Source organism: Centroberyx gerrardi, chromosome 13, assembly GCF_048128805.1.
Source record: "Centroberyx gerrardi isolate f3 chromosome 13, fCenGer3.hap1.cur.20231027, whole genome shotgun sequence".
In the NCBI taxonomy this organism is placed as follows: Eukaryota; Metazoa; Chordata; class Actinopteri; order Beryciformes; family Berycidae; genus Centroberyx; species Centroberyx gerrardi.
This window is the reverse complement of record NC_136009.1, coordinates 13,304,459-13,315,778: the sequence shown is the minus strand read 5'-3', so window position 1 is coordinate 13,315,778 and position 11,320 is coordinate 13,304,459. Positions and strand designations below refer to the sequence as shown.

The 11,320-nt window shown below is 43.9% G+C and overlaps 1 protein-coding gene across 1 annotated transcript; it reads right to left on the bottom strand.

Moving 5' to 3' along the window:
* On the bottom strand, window positions 1-1,324 carry LOC139929267 (eotaxin-like). Its single transcript, XM_071922121.2, has 3 exons — window positions 1,043-1,324; window positions 773-887; window positions 1-528 (listed from the first exon to the last, which is right to left on the bottom strand). Exons 1-3 carry the CDS (start codon window positions 1,107-1,109, stop codon window positions 261-263), a joined length of 450 nt encoding a protein of 149 aa, XP_071778222.2. The 5' UTR covers window positions 1,110-1,324; the 3' UTR covers window positions 1-260.
* Between the last annotated feature and the right edge of the window lie 9,996 nt (window positions 1,325-11,320).

Below are 11,320 nucleotides of genomic sequence, written 5' to 3'. Positions count from 1 at the left end.
TGTATTTTAATATCTTTTTATTGGCTATTGACAAAAGCAAATGTCAGAATGTAGGCTCTTTGTTACTGACATGCACACACATTTATGAGAATAGGATATGTTTACTGCATATTCAAATATATAATATATATTTAATAGTCAAAGTAAAACTCAGTATCTTTTGTTTTGTTTTTGTTTCAGGTCTGTTGGCTCCTGAAGTGGCAAAGCAGGTCAAGTCTATTTGGCAGGAGTTTGATATCTCTGAACTGTCTTGTGATTCCTCAGACATTTTTCCTCTGCCCCTTCCTCCCTCTCCTATTCTTTCTCCTCCCCTGCCTCTTCCTTCCATTTCGGCCTCTCTTCTGTGGTCTCTCTTTCTTTGGTCCGGTGCTATCTGTTGGTCCCTTGTTGTCACTGCTTGACTCTCCCTCTTCGTCCTGCCCCTCCTTCAGCATGGCTCCCCTCTCCTCATCCACCTTTGTCATGGCTTTTATGGTCCAGTTACCGCTAGGGTCGGAGCAGATCCTCTTTCCAGACTTTGTATAAAACCTGCAATTGAATTCGTAGAGGTCAGTGAGCTGTTAATGCACCAATATCAAACCTGAAAGTTGTGTCTCAGTCCATGAAGTTGTGATAAATAAATTCTTAGTTAAATAATGTGATCTATTGGGAAGTACATGTGGACAAGTTAAGTTAAGACTTAGAGTTAAGTGGAGACTTAAGAACTTAAGTCAAGTTCTTAAGTCGAGACACGACTGAACTCCATGCAGTGTGAAAGGGGGTGGGCACTTACACAACAGCTGTGATGGGACAGACTCCTTCAGACTGAATGGCGTAGTCCAGTATTCTGTGCACACGGACTTTGGTGTTGGACCACTGGAGGCAGCAGCTGGACACCGGTCCATTGGCTGGACAAGACAGACACAGAGCGAGATAGAGATTTACCATCGTGTTCATCCATCACACGTCTCCCCAAAAAGCAGTTAGATGCACACAGACACATACTCAAACCACATGTATGCAACACTTATTCTAGAATCCGGTACATTATATAAATACTCACTTGTATGGACAGAGCTCATCCACGTGGTGAGGCAGAGGAGAGTGGATAAGACCAGGCTGAGCCTCATCTTCACAGTGACACCTTGGCTTTCTCGGACACAAAGCTCTACCACTGCAACCTAAAGAGCTCACAGAAAATGATCTTTATTCTCACTGCTTGCCTGGGTAGTTATCTATTCCAAATCAAGCCAGCCCTACATACACAGCAGACGTTACAATCACCTGGTGCACAGGCTTCAGGCTATCAGAAAAAACGTTCTGTTTCTGTCTGTCTCTCTGATCAGTGCTGGTCTTTGGTCTTATAAAACACAAGCCCTTCCGCCTCTCCCCCATCTCAACTCCACCCATAACCGTGGATGATAATCACTCTGGCCGCAGTATGGGGAGAGGAAACTATGAGTTTATCTTTCACAGGAAGATAAGAAAAAGACCCTTCACCACAGTTCTACCCACAACACATAAAAACAGTAGCAGCATACGGAAGTACAAGCACACATAGGTACATGCATGTACACACACACCTACACACACACACACACACACAGCCACACCACTTTCCACTCACTCTGAAAGCTATAAGTTTATTCTAATTTGAGACACCAACAGTATGCAGTTGAGTAGTGGAAATGTGCAATGTGTGACATACTAGCAAGGTTTGGGTAATTACTTATGAGTAATAAGTTAAAATGCATGATACATAAATCATACAGGGGGAGAAAAATAGCCCCTTCACACACATACCAGATACATGCATCAGGGTAAACTCAAAATAGCCTTCCTCCTGTTGTCTCACCCATATATCGACTGGTACACAGCATTCTCACCTGATTTGTGGTACAACAATAGTTCAACACAAAGTGAATTTAAACATCTGCATGATGGAAAAAAGCCTGGCCATTAGAGGTGCATTTTCATTTTCAGTTCTCCATAATAAAATGCCAGCCAATACCTTGCAGGCAGCAAACAAAGAGAGTGTGTTTACATTTGGGGAAAGAGGCTTGTAATAATATAAGATTTAATGTAAGAGATGATAGTTTCGGATGGAGGCAGGCCACTGTATTTTTTCATTTACACGGCAATAGAAATACCCAGAAGAAAAGGGGGAAAGAAAGGAAGAGGGAGGATAATACAGTCATATGTGCCGTAAAAGGGAGATGGTTTGGGGACACAGAGATGGAGGACAGAGGACGAAGGAGCGGTGGAATCAGTGGGAGGTAGAGCTCCGGTCCTCAAGTCTGAACACAGCAACCGCACAAGGGGAAATAATTTCAACCCAGACGACTTGACAATGGATTTGATTTAAAGCCAAAAGGGAGATAGCAAGAGAGGAAGTGAAAGAGAGAGAGGGTGAGACAGATATAGAGAGAGGGTAAGGGCAATGGATGGTGAGAGAGACAGAGAGAGTCATTAAGGCAGAGAGAGCCAGACAGAGAGACCGAGACAGGAAAATGAAGCACAGGTGCGAATGAGGGAGCAAGAGAATGAAGAAAAACAATGAAATGGCAGCGAAGTAAAAGCGATGTGTTTGGGGGCCCTGGGTACTTTTCAGCCAGCATATCATTATTCCCACACAGTTCCACAATGATAGCAAGAATAAACACCTGATTGGCCCTCCACCTGGGATCAGCCTGAATGGATAGCAAATATTAGTTTCCTGCCTCTGACTCTTTTAGTCAACAACAACAAATCCCACGGCACACAAAAGCCTGTCGTCCAAAACATCCAATCATTAAAATCAGGAAAATCTTGGCTGGCTTATGTTTTCACCAGGCAAAACGCATACAAATACACACACACACACACACACACTCGGGAACATACAAAGGCATGCAGGCACACATGCAAGCACGCAAACATACACATAATGACCCGCACACACACATTTCTCCACACCTAATATCCCAGCCTCATCATTACCATCCCTGTGGCAACCTGTTTATCAGTGGAGAAATGCCTCGTTGGATTATTCATTTCTTTCTTATTCATTAGCTGTTGTCCTGGGCAGCAGGCGGAGCTGCTGGTGGGCCCGACAGCGTGGCTGATAGGAATTAGTCTCCTGATAAAGCGGGAGATTGGAACGAAGCGTCGCAGGAAATTACAATCAATACTGACTCTCATATCCTCATCCGATATCGATCGCAATGGGAATGAGAAGCACATTGTCAGGCCCTATACATGACCATGAGGGCATGCGTGAGAACAGGTATTTACATATGCATACGTGTACAGGCACACACACACACACACACTACAAAGCTGCATTAATGAGAAGTTATTTGCACAGAAATGCATGTACGCACACATCAACAAAGACACGGACACACACACACACACACACACATTGCAAGGCTGCATTAAATGTGCTTATTGTTTTACAGAACCCTGGGGAGAGCCAAATGAAGTGAGGGCAAGACAAATCATCTGATAACACAGAGACATACATTCTTTCAACATTCTCTCTCTCTCTATATATATATATATATATATCTCTGTCTCGCTCTCTTCTTGGCAAGCAGAAGAAAGAAGGGAACCAAACTCTTCCGCCTCAAACCATAACTTTCTGAGCACGCTGCATGCATGCACACTCACTCATGCATGATTCACTTTCATAGCACCGTGTTTTGTGCGCGCTGTGTATTGCGTCCGCTACAGTAGATATGGGGCCAGTTTAGGACCAGACTGTGAGGGAGAGGAGAATGTTTTCCCGATACACAACCCAGCACTGGACGAATCATTGGCTGGCGCGCGGCTCAAGGCGAAACACACAGGCATAGACACACACACTGTGAATGGCGTGTAGAATGAGACCAGCAGTTGGAGAAATGTCTAATCAGACAGATATATTTGGCTCCGTCTGCTCCCTCTGTTTAATAAAGCTTTGGCTCTAGACAGATCAAGGTTTGATTTTATCCTTTATCTAATACTGGTGTATTTTATTGATGAATGTTGGAAGATAAAGGATTTTTTTTTTCCTTCGCGCAGACTTATAATGATCAGACAGCCTGATTAACTCAGTCTCTCCCTTCCTCCCTCTTCCTCTGTGTGTGTGTGTGTGTGTCTGTGTACTGATAAGTTCATCTCGAGCAAGAAAAACAGACGGAAAGTTTGCCCACATAAAACTTGTGTAAAGGCCAGGTACGCTGTAACAAAGAGCTATGTGTCTGTGTTTGGGTCTGAAAGAGGCTGGCGCTTCAGTGTGACAGAGACAACGGCTGTCTGGGGATGGACTCTGGTAAAGAGCAGCGCACTTCAGGTCATTTCAGAGCTATGAGAAGTGTTGAGATGAGCAGCGATGTTTTGATATGTAACAGTGGAGCCATACACACACCGATCAATACACCGACCTTTCTCAGACTGATTGCATGGTGTTCTGCTTTACCCCCCCCCTCCCCTCCCCTCCACACACACACGCACACACACGCACACACACACACACACACACACACACGCACACCCCTCCCAGATCAACCATCAACCATTCTTATTGTTTTTATTCTCCCTTTTTGCTTTGCTGTTTTATTTCACTTCAGGACTTTTCTATTGTGTTATTCTCTTTTCATTTTCTCTCTCTGTCTCTGTTCTCTTTCTCTCTCTAGTATTAACACACACACACACACACACACACACACTGCTTGTGCAAGCTTATGAGGAATAATACAAATGTCTAAATGAATCCAAAGGTTGGTCATCAAGAAATGAAAGCCTCAGGCCTTTTCCCCTGGGTGGGCCTCTATAGGTGCATCTCATATCTGTCAGGTCAATACAAATCCCACTTGGAGTTGAAGAATGTCATTTACTTTCCAATTAATATTTGAATTAACAGAGTCATTTTCAATTCATTTCCTGAAACCGGTGGAGTTGAAATGAAACTGACCTCGTGCCCCTGTATTAATCTCGTTGCTATTGACCCCTCAGCACAAAGCCTCAATTGTGGATCAACCGTCCATTTAGGAAAGCGTCAATAATCGACTTAAACCGCGGGCTATATTACCATATACATTAGCATAGACATAGCTCTCGTGGCTCAGAGACGATTTGAATGTCTATGAGAGTGAACGACCCGCCCTGCGCCTCCGGTACACGGTCCAGAGCCCGCAGGAGCGCGTAAAGTCTAATCAATAAGCGCTTTAATTATAGCAGCGCTCGGCGCGCACTTCTTCACGGTTGAGAGGCGCGCAATGCCACAGCTGATCCAGGACGATCATTTCAGATGGAGTGGGTTTTTACCGCCTCAGTAACCTGTCTCTCTTTGGCCAATGCCATTCAATAGACAGCAAATTGCCCACACACCTCTTCTTGGCTTTGGTAAAATGGGCCGATTAGTAGGGAGGTGATAGTCACTTTTTTCTATTGTGTTGCGGTTTTGTGCTGTTGGTGTCGATTGAACCTATACTTTCTTTGGCAAGAAAGTGCTATAGTAATCCTATGATACAATTTAGAAGGGTACTATACAAATATGACAGCTACAGATAAATCAATACAAGTAAGATAAAGTCACTATAGACGCACTAATGAGTCCCACAGATACAAAGTTCCTATAGGAATATTATAGGAATATTATAGTGATTTTTCGTTAGGGTTGGATCATACAGTTTGTTAAAGCCTTGTTGGTTTAGCTTTCAAATAAATATTTTAAAGGTTTCAGATGAGTGATTTTGTTATGATGTCTGAAGTTGATGTAGAATATTCACATCTAACATGATTTGGTTTGCTCATAACGTGCATCTTCATGTGTATTTGTTGTTCAGCAACTTCAAAGAGAACTTATGCCAAAGTTTATCTCCAGGCTCTAGGTCTCTAACTTTACCGAAGCAAAGCTACTTTTTCTTCTCTGTTATTTGTCTCTTTTCCATTTGGGATATTCTGTCCTTAAAAGAATATTGAGCTAGCAGAGATCACTCCATTTTTCAAACTCTCTCCCCTCCCAAAGACAGAAAATCAAGACAAGCATTAAGGATTATCATCAAGAGACATTGTTGACAGTACCCAGCATACTTTCACATTCACACTTTATTTGTCCATGAAGTCAGCATCCCATTCATTTCTACAGCTGTCCCATTGACAATGGATGGGATGCTGACTTGGGATGCTGGACAAATAAAGTATGAATGTAAAAGTATGCTGGGTGCTGTTCTGGTCAGTGGAGCATCTTGATGGCATCACAGGATACAGTCTTGGGTCTCTTGTTTGTATCTTTGGGAGGTGATTTCTTCATCTAAACTGTCCAAGATCAGAGGAGTGACATGTGATTTCTGTTTTAGGGTGGATTTTCACTTCATCCAACTGAAAGCTACTGTATATCTGCTGCACACAAAGGATCTGCAGCTAGAGTTTCCTTTGTGAACCTATAATCTGGGCCACTAGATGGCGTGCTTCGCCTGCAGTGAGTGAATGGGGAGAGTGAGCATCACAGGCTCTAAGAGAGTCATCCAAATTTAGCTCAGTAGTCTAGAGTGACATGAAAAAAATACAACTGCTGCATTCCCGAAGCTATAGCACACATTATTCTGCCCTCCATGGCCATACAGTAAGCTGCAAGGCTAAAGAGATAAAATGTCATTGAATCATTTGCACTTCCCAATCTAGACTAGACAGAATGTAAAATTTCACTAGCTTTAACATTCAAAACAGCATGTGGGAGTGATGATTTTATCCCAAGTGTTGTTTCTTTTGCCAAAAACCTGGTTCACCTCTTTTCACCGGCCGGTGGAGAATCCATTGATTGATTTTGTGCCTGGTCGTTAGTCACTGTGGCTCCCTTTGGTGGTGGCATTTCAGATGAGGCTGTGCTTGAGAAACATTATTAGAGGAAGATCAAAGAGCCTCCTTTCAGACCACCATGCTCATTCATGACTCATTGCAGCAAGGTCTCCCTCTTCATCTCTCTCTCTTTATTTGTCTGCTTTGATCATACAGTCCATCCATTCAGTCCATATCTCACCCTCTTGCTCTCCCTTCCGTCTTTTAGCGAGCACACACAACAGCTTTCTGTCCATGTCATGCACATATCCCATGATTGCAACTTCCACTCCCCCAACACCCACACACACACACACACACACACACACACACACACACACACACACACACACGCACTTTTGTCTTTCTGCTCGCAAACCTCCACCCCCCGGAAACTTTCTCTCCTGTGTTTTATCCCCCTCTTCCTACACCCCTCTTCCCCCCCCTGTGTGTCACCCCACCATTCGGCCCTCTGTTGGGTTAAGCAGGGTCAAATCAAAGCCTTAATCCCTAAACGTCTGTGTGTGTGTGTGTATGTGTGTGTGTGTGTGTGTGTGTGTGTGTTAAAGCAAGGCCCCACTGTTTGAGCAAGATTATTCTAAGTTCCTGACCTCCGGGTGGTGAGAGGGGCCGGTGTTTGGAAACACAGGCACCGTCTTTGTCTCTCATGCCCAGCGGGGGGGAGTTCGGCCCGGGCCTCTCCGCTCAGTCGAGCCCCTGGACGCCCTGGGCCTGTTCTGCTGCTGCGAGTCTGCGGGATCCTGATGACTGGCTTAATAATAATATGCTGTGAACCAAACAGACAGCTGGTGGGACAGGCAAAACACTCCCTGGACACACACACACACACATACAGACACACAATAACAGGATGAGTTAGGCTTGCAAGCAAAACATTGATTCTAAGTCCCCCCACAGTGAGTCAATCTGGCCCCAATAGCCATTCAAGTGTATCTGCTTGATCTGATGTTTCCCGATAAGAGAGATTCCTCCCAGGGTGTGTGTATGTGTGTGTGTGTATGTGTGTGTGTGAGGGAGATATTGATCGTTGAGTGACATGGCACTATAGATCCAAGGCAGCTGCTAAGAGTTTAAATGAGGCCAAGAGTATCATTAAATCTCTATGATAATGTCAAAGGAGACTCCGGTAAAGCTTTTCACTTTTCTTTTTTTTTTATCCTCCAGACGAAAGCAGAGTGCCTCAGTTGTTTTCTGACTCTCCTACAGTAAATATGCATCCACACAGGGGTTGGAGGTTGGACCGCTGGAGGTGGGGAAGCCCAGCTCAAACTGAGGTCTATCGGATCGATCGCTTCCTGTCTGACGCGGGTGCAGCGGCCCCGGCCCCGGCCCCGACCCCGGGCCTGGTCCTGGCCCCGGGTGCAGGAGCTCAGTTCCCTCTGGCTGCCCCATCAGTTCCTCCACTCAAAGTGCAGCGCACATAAAGGCTCTGTTCAAGATAAAGCCAAGACGAGCATTAAATCTTTCCTCAGTGATGATGGCTCTGTACTGGCGAGCAGCATCTTTCCTGGCATGGAATCAATCCGGTCTTCTTTCAAATCATTGTGTTGTTTCTTATGTTTTTGTTTTCCCAAGCACTTATCTTTTGAATGTTTCCCAATTTTTACCTCCTTTTGACACAGTTTACCATTTAGTGTTTTATGCCCTTTTTGTAAAGCACTTTGTGAAACGTCTTTTTAGATACACTACCAGTCAAAAGTTTGGACACACCACTTTTTTCCTTATTTTTACTATTTTTCACATTTTAGAATAATAGTAAAGACATCAAAACTATGAAATAACACAAATGGAATTATGTGGTGACCAAAAAAGTGTTAAACAAATCAAAACTATCTTATATTTTAGATTATTTAAAGTAGCCACCCTTTGTTTTGATGAAAAGGCAAAGGCTTTGGAAAGAAATTCATACATAGGCATCAACTTCACTATTTATATTTGTCTAAGAAACAAATTTCAAGCATTTAAGCATAAGCCTTTAGATCAAAATGGCTTTAAGATAATGAAAAACAGTACATTCAATCAGGTGTGTCCAAGCTTTTGACTGGTAGTGTAAGTGCTATATAAATAAAGGTCGCAGTTAGGATTAGAATCATTATCTGCATGTTTATCACAATTATTATCATCATCATTATTATTATACGCCTGCTAGCATAAGAATTCTGAGTCATTTCCTTCCCATGATCCATCTCATAAGAGAGTGGTGTCTTTCAGGTTGACAGGAGGAAGCGGTTCTCCATTGGCTTGACGAGCGTGACCAATAAGGTTAGCTGTATGCCGGGGCCTTCCTAATGGCCAGATATGATTCCACGTGAGCGTTTATGGGAGCCTCTGAAACGATGTCTGAGATTGCATTTTCACTGCCGTCATAAAGGCAGGAGGTCCAGATGATGAATCCAAATTGATACAGTATGTTAGCGGTGATATGCATCGAGCTCGCTGTCTCTCGATTGTATGCGACTGTAGTAATGCCAGAGAAAATATCCAACACCAGCACAGTGCCACCATCACTGACGGGAAAGTCTTTATGCTTCTGTTTCCATTCACTCTGACCATACTGGGAACATTTTTTACATATATTCATATGGAGGGATTTGTGCACACACACACACACACACACAGAGAGAGAGAAAGATGGCGGAGGTGCTGTGGTTATGAGTGGCGTTACCACAGGTAATGTGATCACGGCGCAGAAAGAATGATGTGTTTATATCATCAAGGGGGAGATGGGATGCAGAGAGGAGGGGGAGGGAGGGGAGGGGAGAGGAGAGGAGAGGAGCGAAGGGGAGGGGAGGACAAATGCGATGTTAAAGAGAGGTGGAAGAATGGATGAAAGGGCTAAAGGGGAAGGATGAGGGAAAGCGAGGGGTGGGTGGAGAGGGAGAGGGCATAAAAGGAATGGAGGAATGTATACAGCAGAGCAAGGGATAATGAGAGAGAATGAAGACGGATGATAAACGACGGGGAAGAGAAGAGAAGGCAGAGGGGAGAGGTGGGGGAGGAGGGTGTCTGCCTGTCAATCAGATTATGAACCAATCATTTGACGGAGAATCGCTTTGACCTGAAACCTGGCGGATCACATTCACTCCTACACACACACACACACATTTGCAGATGCACTCAGTATCACTTGCACTCGGTTGCATGGAGATAAATGTGTCTAGCTTGCCTCCAGTCTAGTGTTAAGTGCACGTATTAGGGTGTATCAGCATTCATGTATGTACTGTGTGTGGCTGTGGCTGCGCATGTGTGTGTGTGTGTGTGTGAGAGAGAGTGTAAGTAAGTGAATGAGTGAGTGATGGATGGATGATAATGCGCATTTACCCTCTCTCACAAGGGCTTGATTGTTTAGATGTCTAGCCTGTGTGGTGGCTCTCTCACATACACACACACACACACACACACACACGCACACACACTCACACACACCCACACACACACACACACACACACACACACACACAATTGTGCTTGATAAGCCTGCTTTCCCCTTACTCATTGCATTACCATTCATAAATCTCTTCCCTTCTCTCCTTCCTTTTTCTGTTTACCTTTCACTCCTCTGCATTTATCTTCCTCGATATCCCTTATCTTGGACCTTCTCTCTCTCTCTCTCTCTCTCTCTCTCTCTCTCTCTCTCTCTCCTTCTCTCTCTATCTCTCTGTCTCTCAGTAATGGGACTAATTTGTTTAGCACACAAAGAGTGTCTGTCCATTAGTGCAGGCCTGTCCATGCCAAGAGAGATGGTGACAAATCACACATACATGTGTATTTGTTGTGTGTGTGTGTGTGTGTGTGTGTGTGTGTGTGTGTGTGTGTGTGTGTGTGTGTGTGTAATGGTAATGATCTCTGTGCTCATGTATCCTTTGCTGTCTCACTCTATATTTTCCAGGACACACTGATGTGATGGGGGCAAATGAATGGGGAATCCACACTGGAGTCTTTTCCTTACAAGGTGTCTAGCTGACATCTCAAAGACACCATGTGGCTAAGTAATGCTACTCCAGAATCTAAACCAGCGGATATTTTTAATGATCTTTTTGTCTTAAACCTGAAGCTTCTTTCCTACTAGCTGCCATTCATTCTCTGTAGCCAACATTCTCCTATAAGCCTTACGTATTTACAGTCTCTTAGCCTATTTCCTACAGTGGCCTTGGCCTAGTGTGCATGTTATTTTATTTTTAGTGCACTGTACGTAAGCTTAGACAGTTCACTCAACATGAACAACTCTCTCCCTAAGATAGAGGCTGGAATTCAGAATCCAGTCCCTTGTATAATTTTATCAAGAGGAAAAATCAGAAGCTTCATTGAGAATGAGTCGGACTTTGTATAGGCCTACTCCTATTCATTTTAGTAGGCTATTAACAACATATGAACCATCTCCCTAGCCAAATGATATCACTAAACAATTTTTTTGAGAAATTCCAATTTTAGGTTTTAGGGCTCTAAATGACAGGAACAGCCCCTCTTAACCGTGAAACCACTATTACAATATTATCCTGTGTGTGTTCATAGACTGGCT

Coding starts and splice junctions, on each gene's coding strand:
- LOC139929267 (XM_071922121.2), bottom strand. CDS start 1,109: ATGAGGCTCAGCCTGGTCTTATCCACTCTCCTCTGCCTCACCACGTGG. Junction 888..1,042: donor GATGAGCTCTGTCCATACAA/GTGAGTATTTAT, acceptor TGTCTTGTCCAG/CCAATGGACCGGTGTCCAGC. Junction 529..772: donor TGTCCCATCACAGCTGTTGT/GTAAGTGCCCAC, acceptor ATTCAATTGCAG/GTTTTATACAAAGTCTGGAA.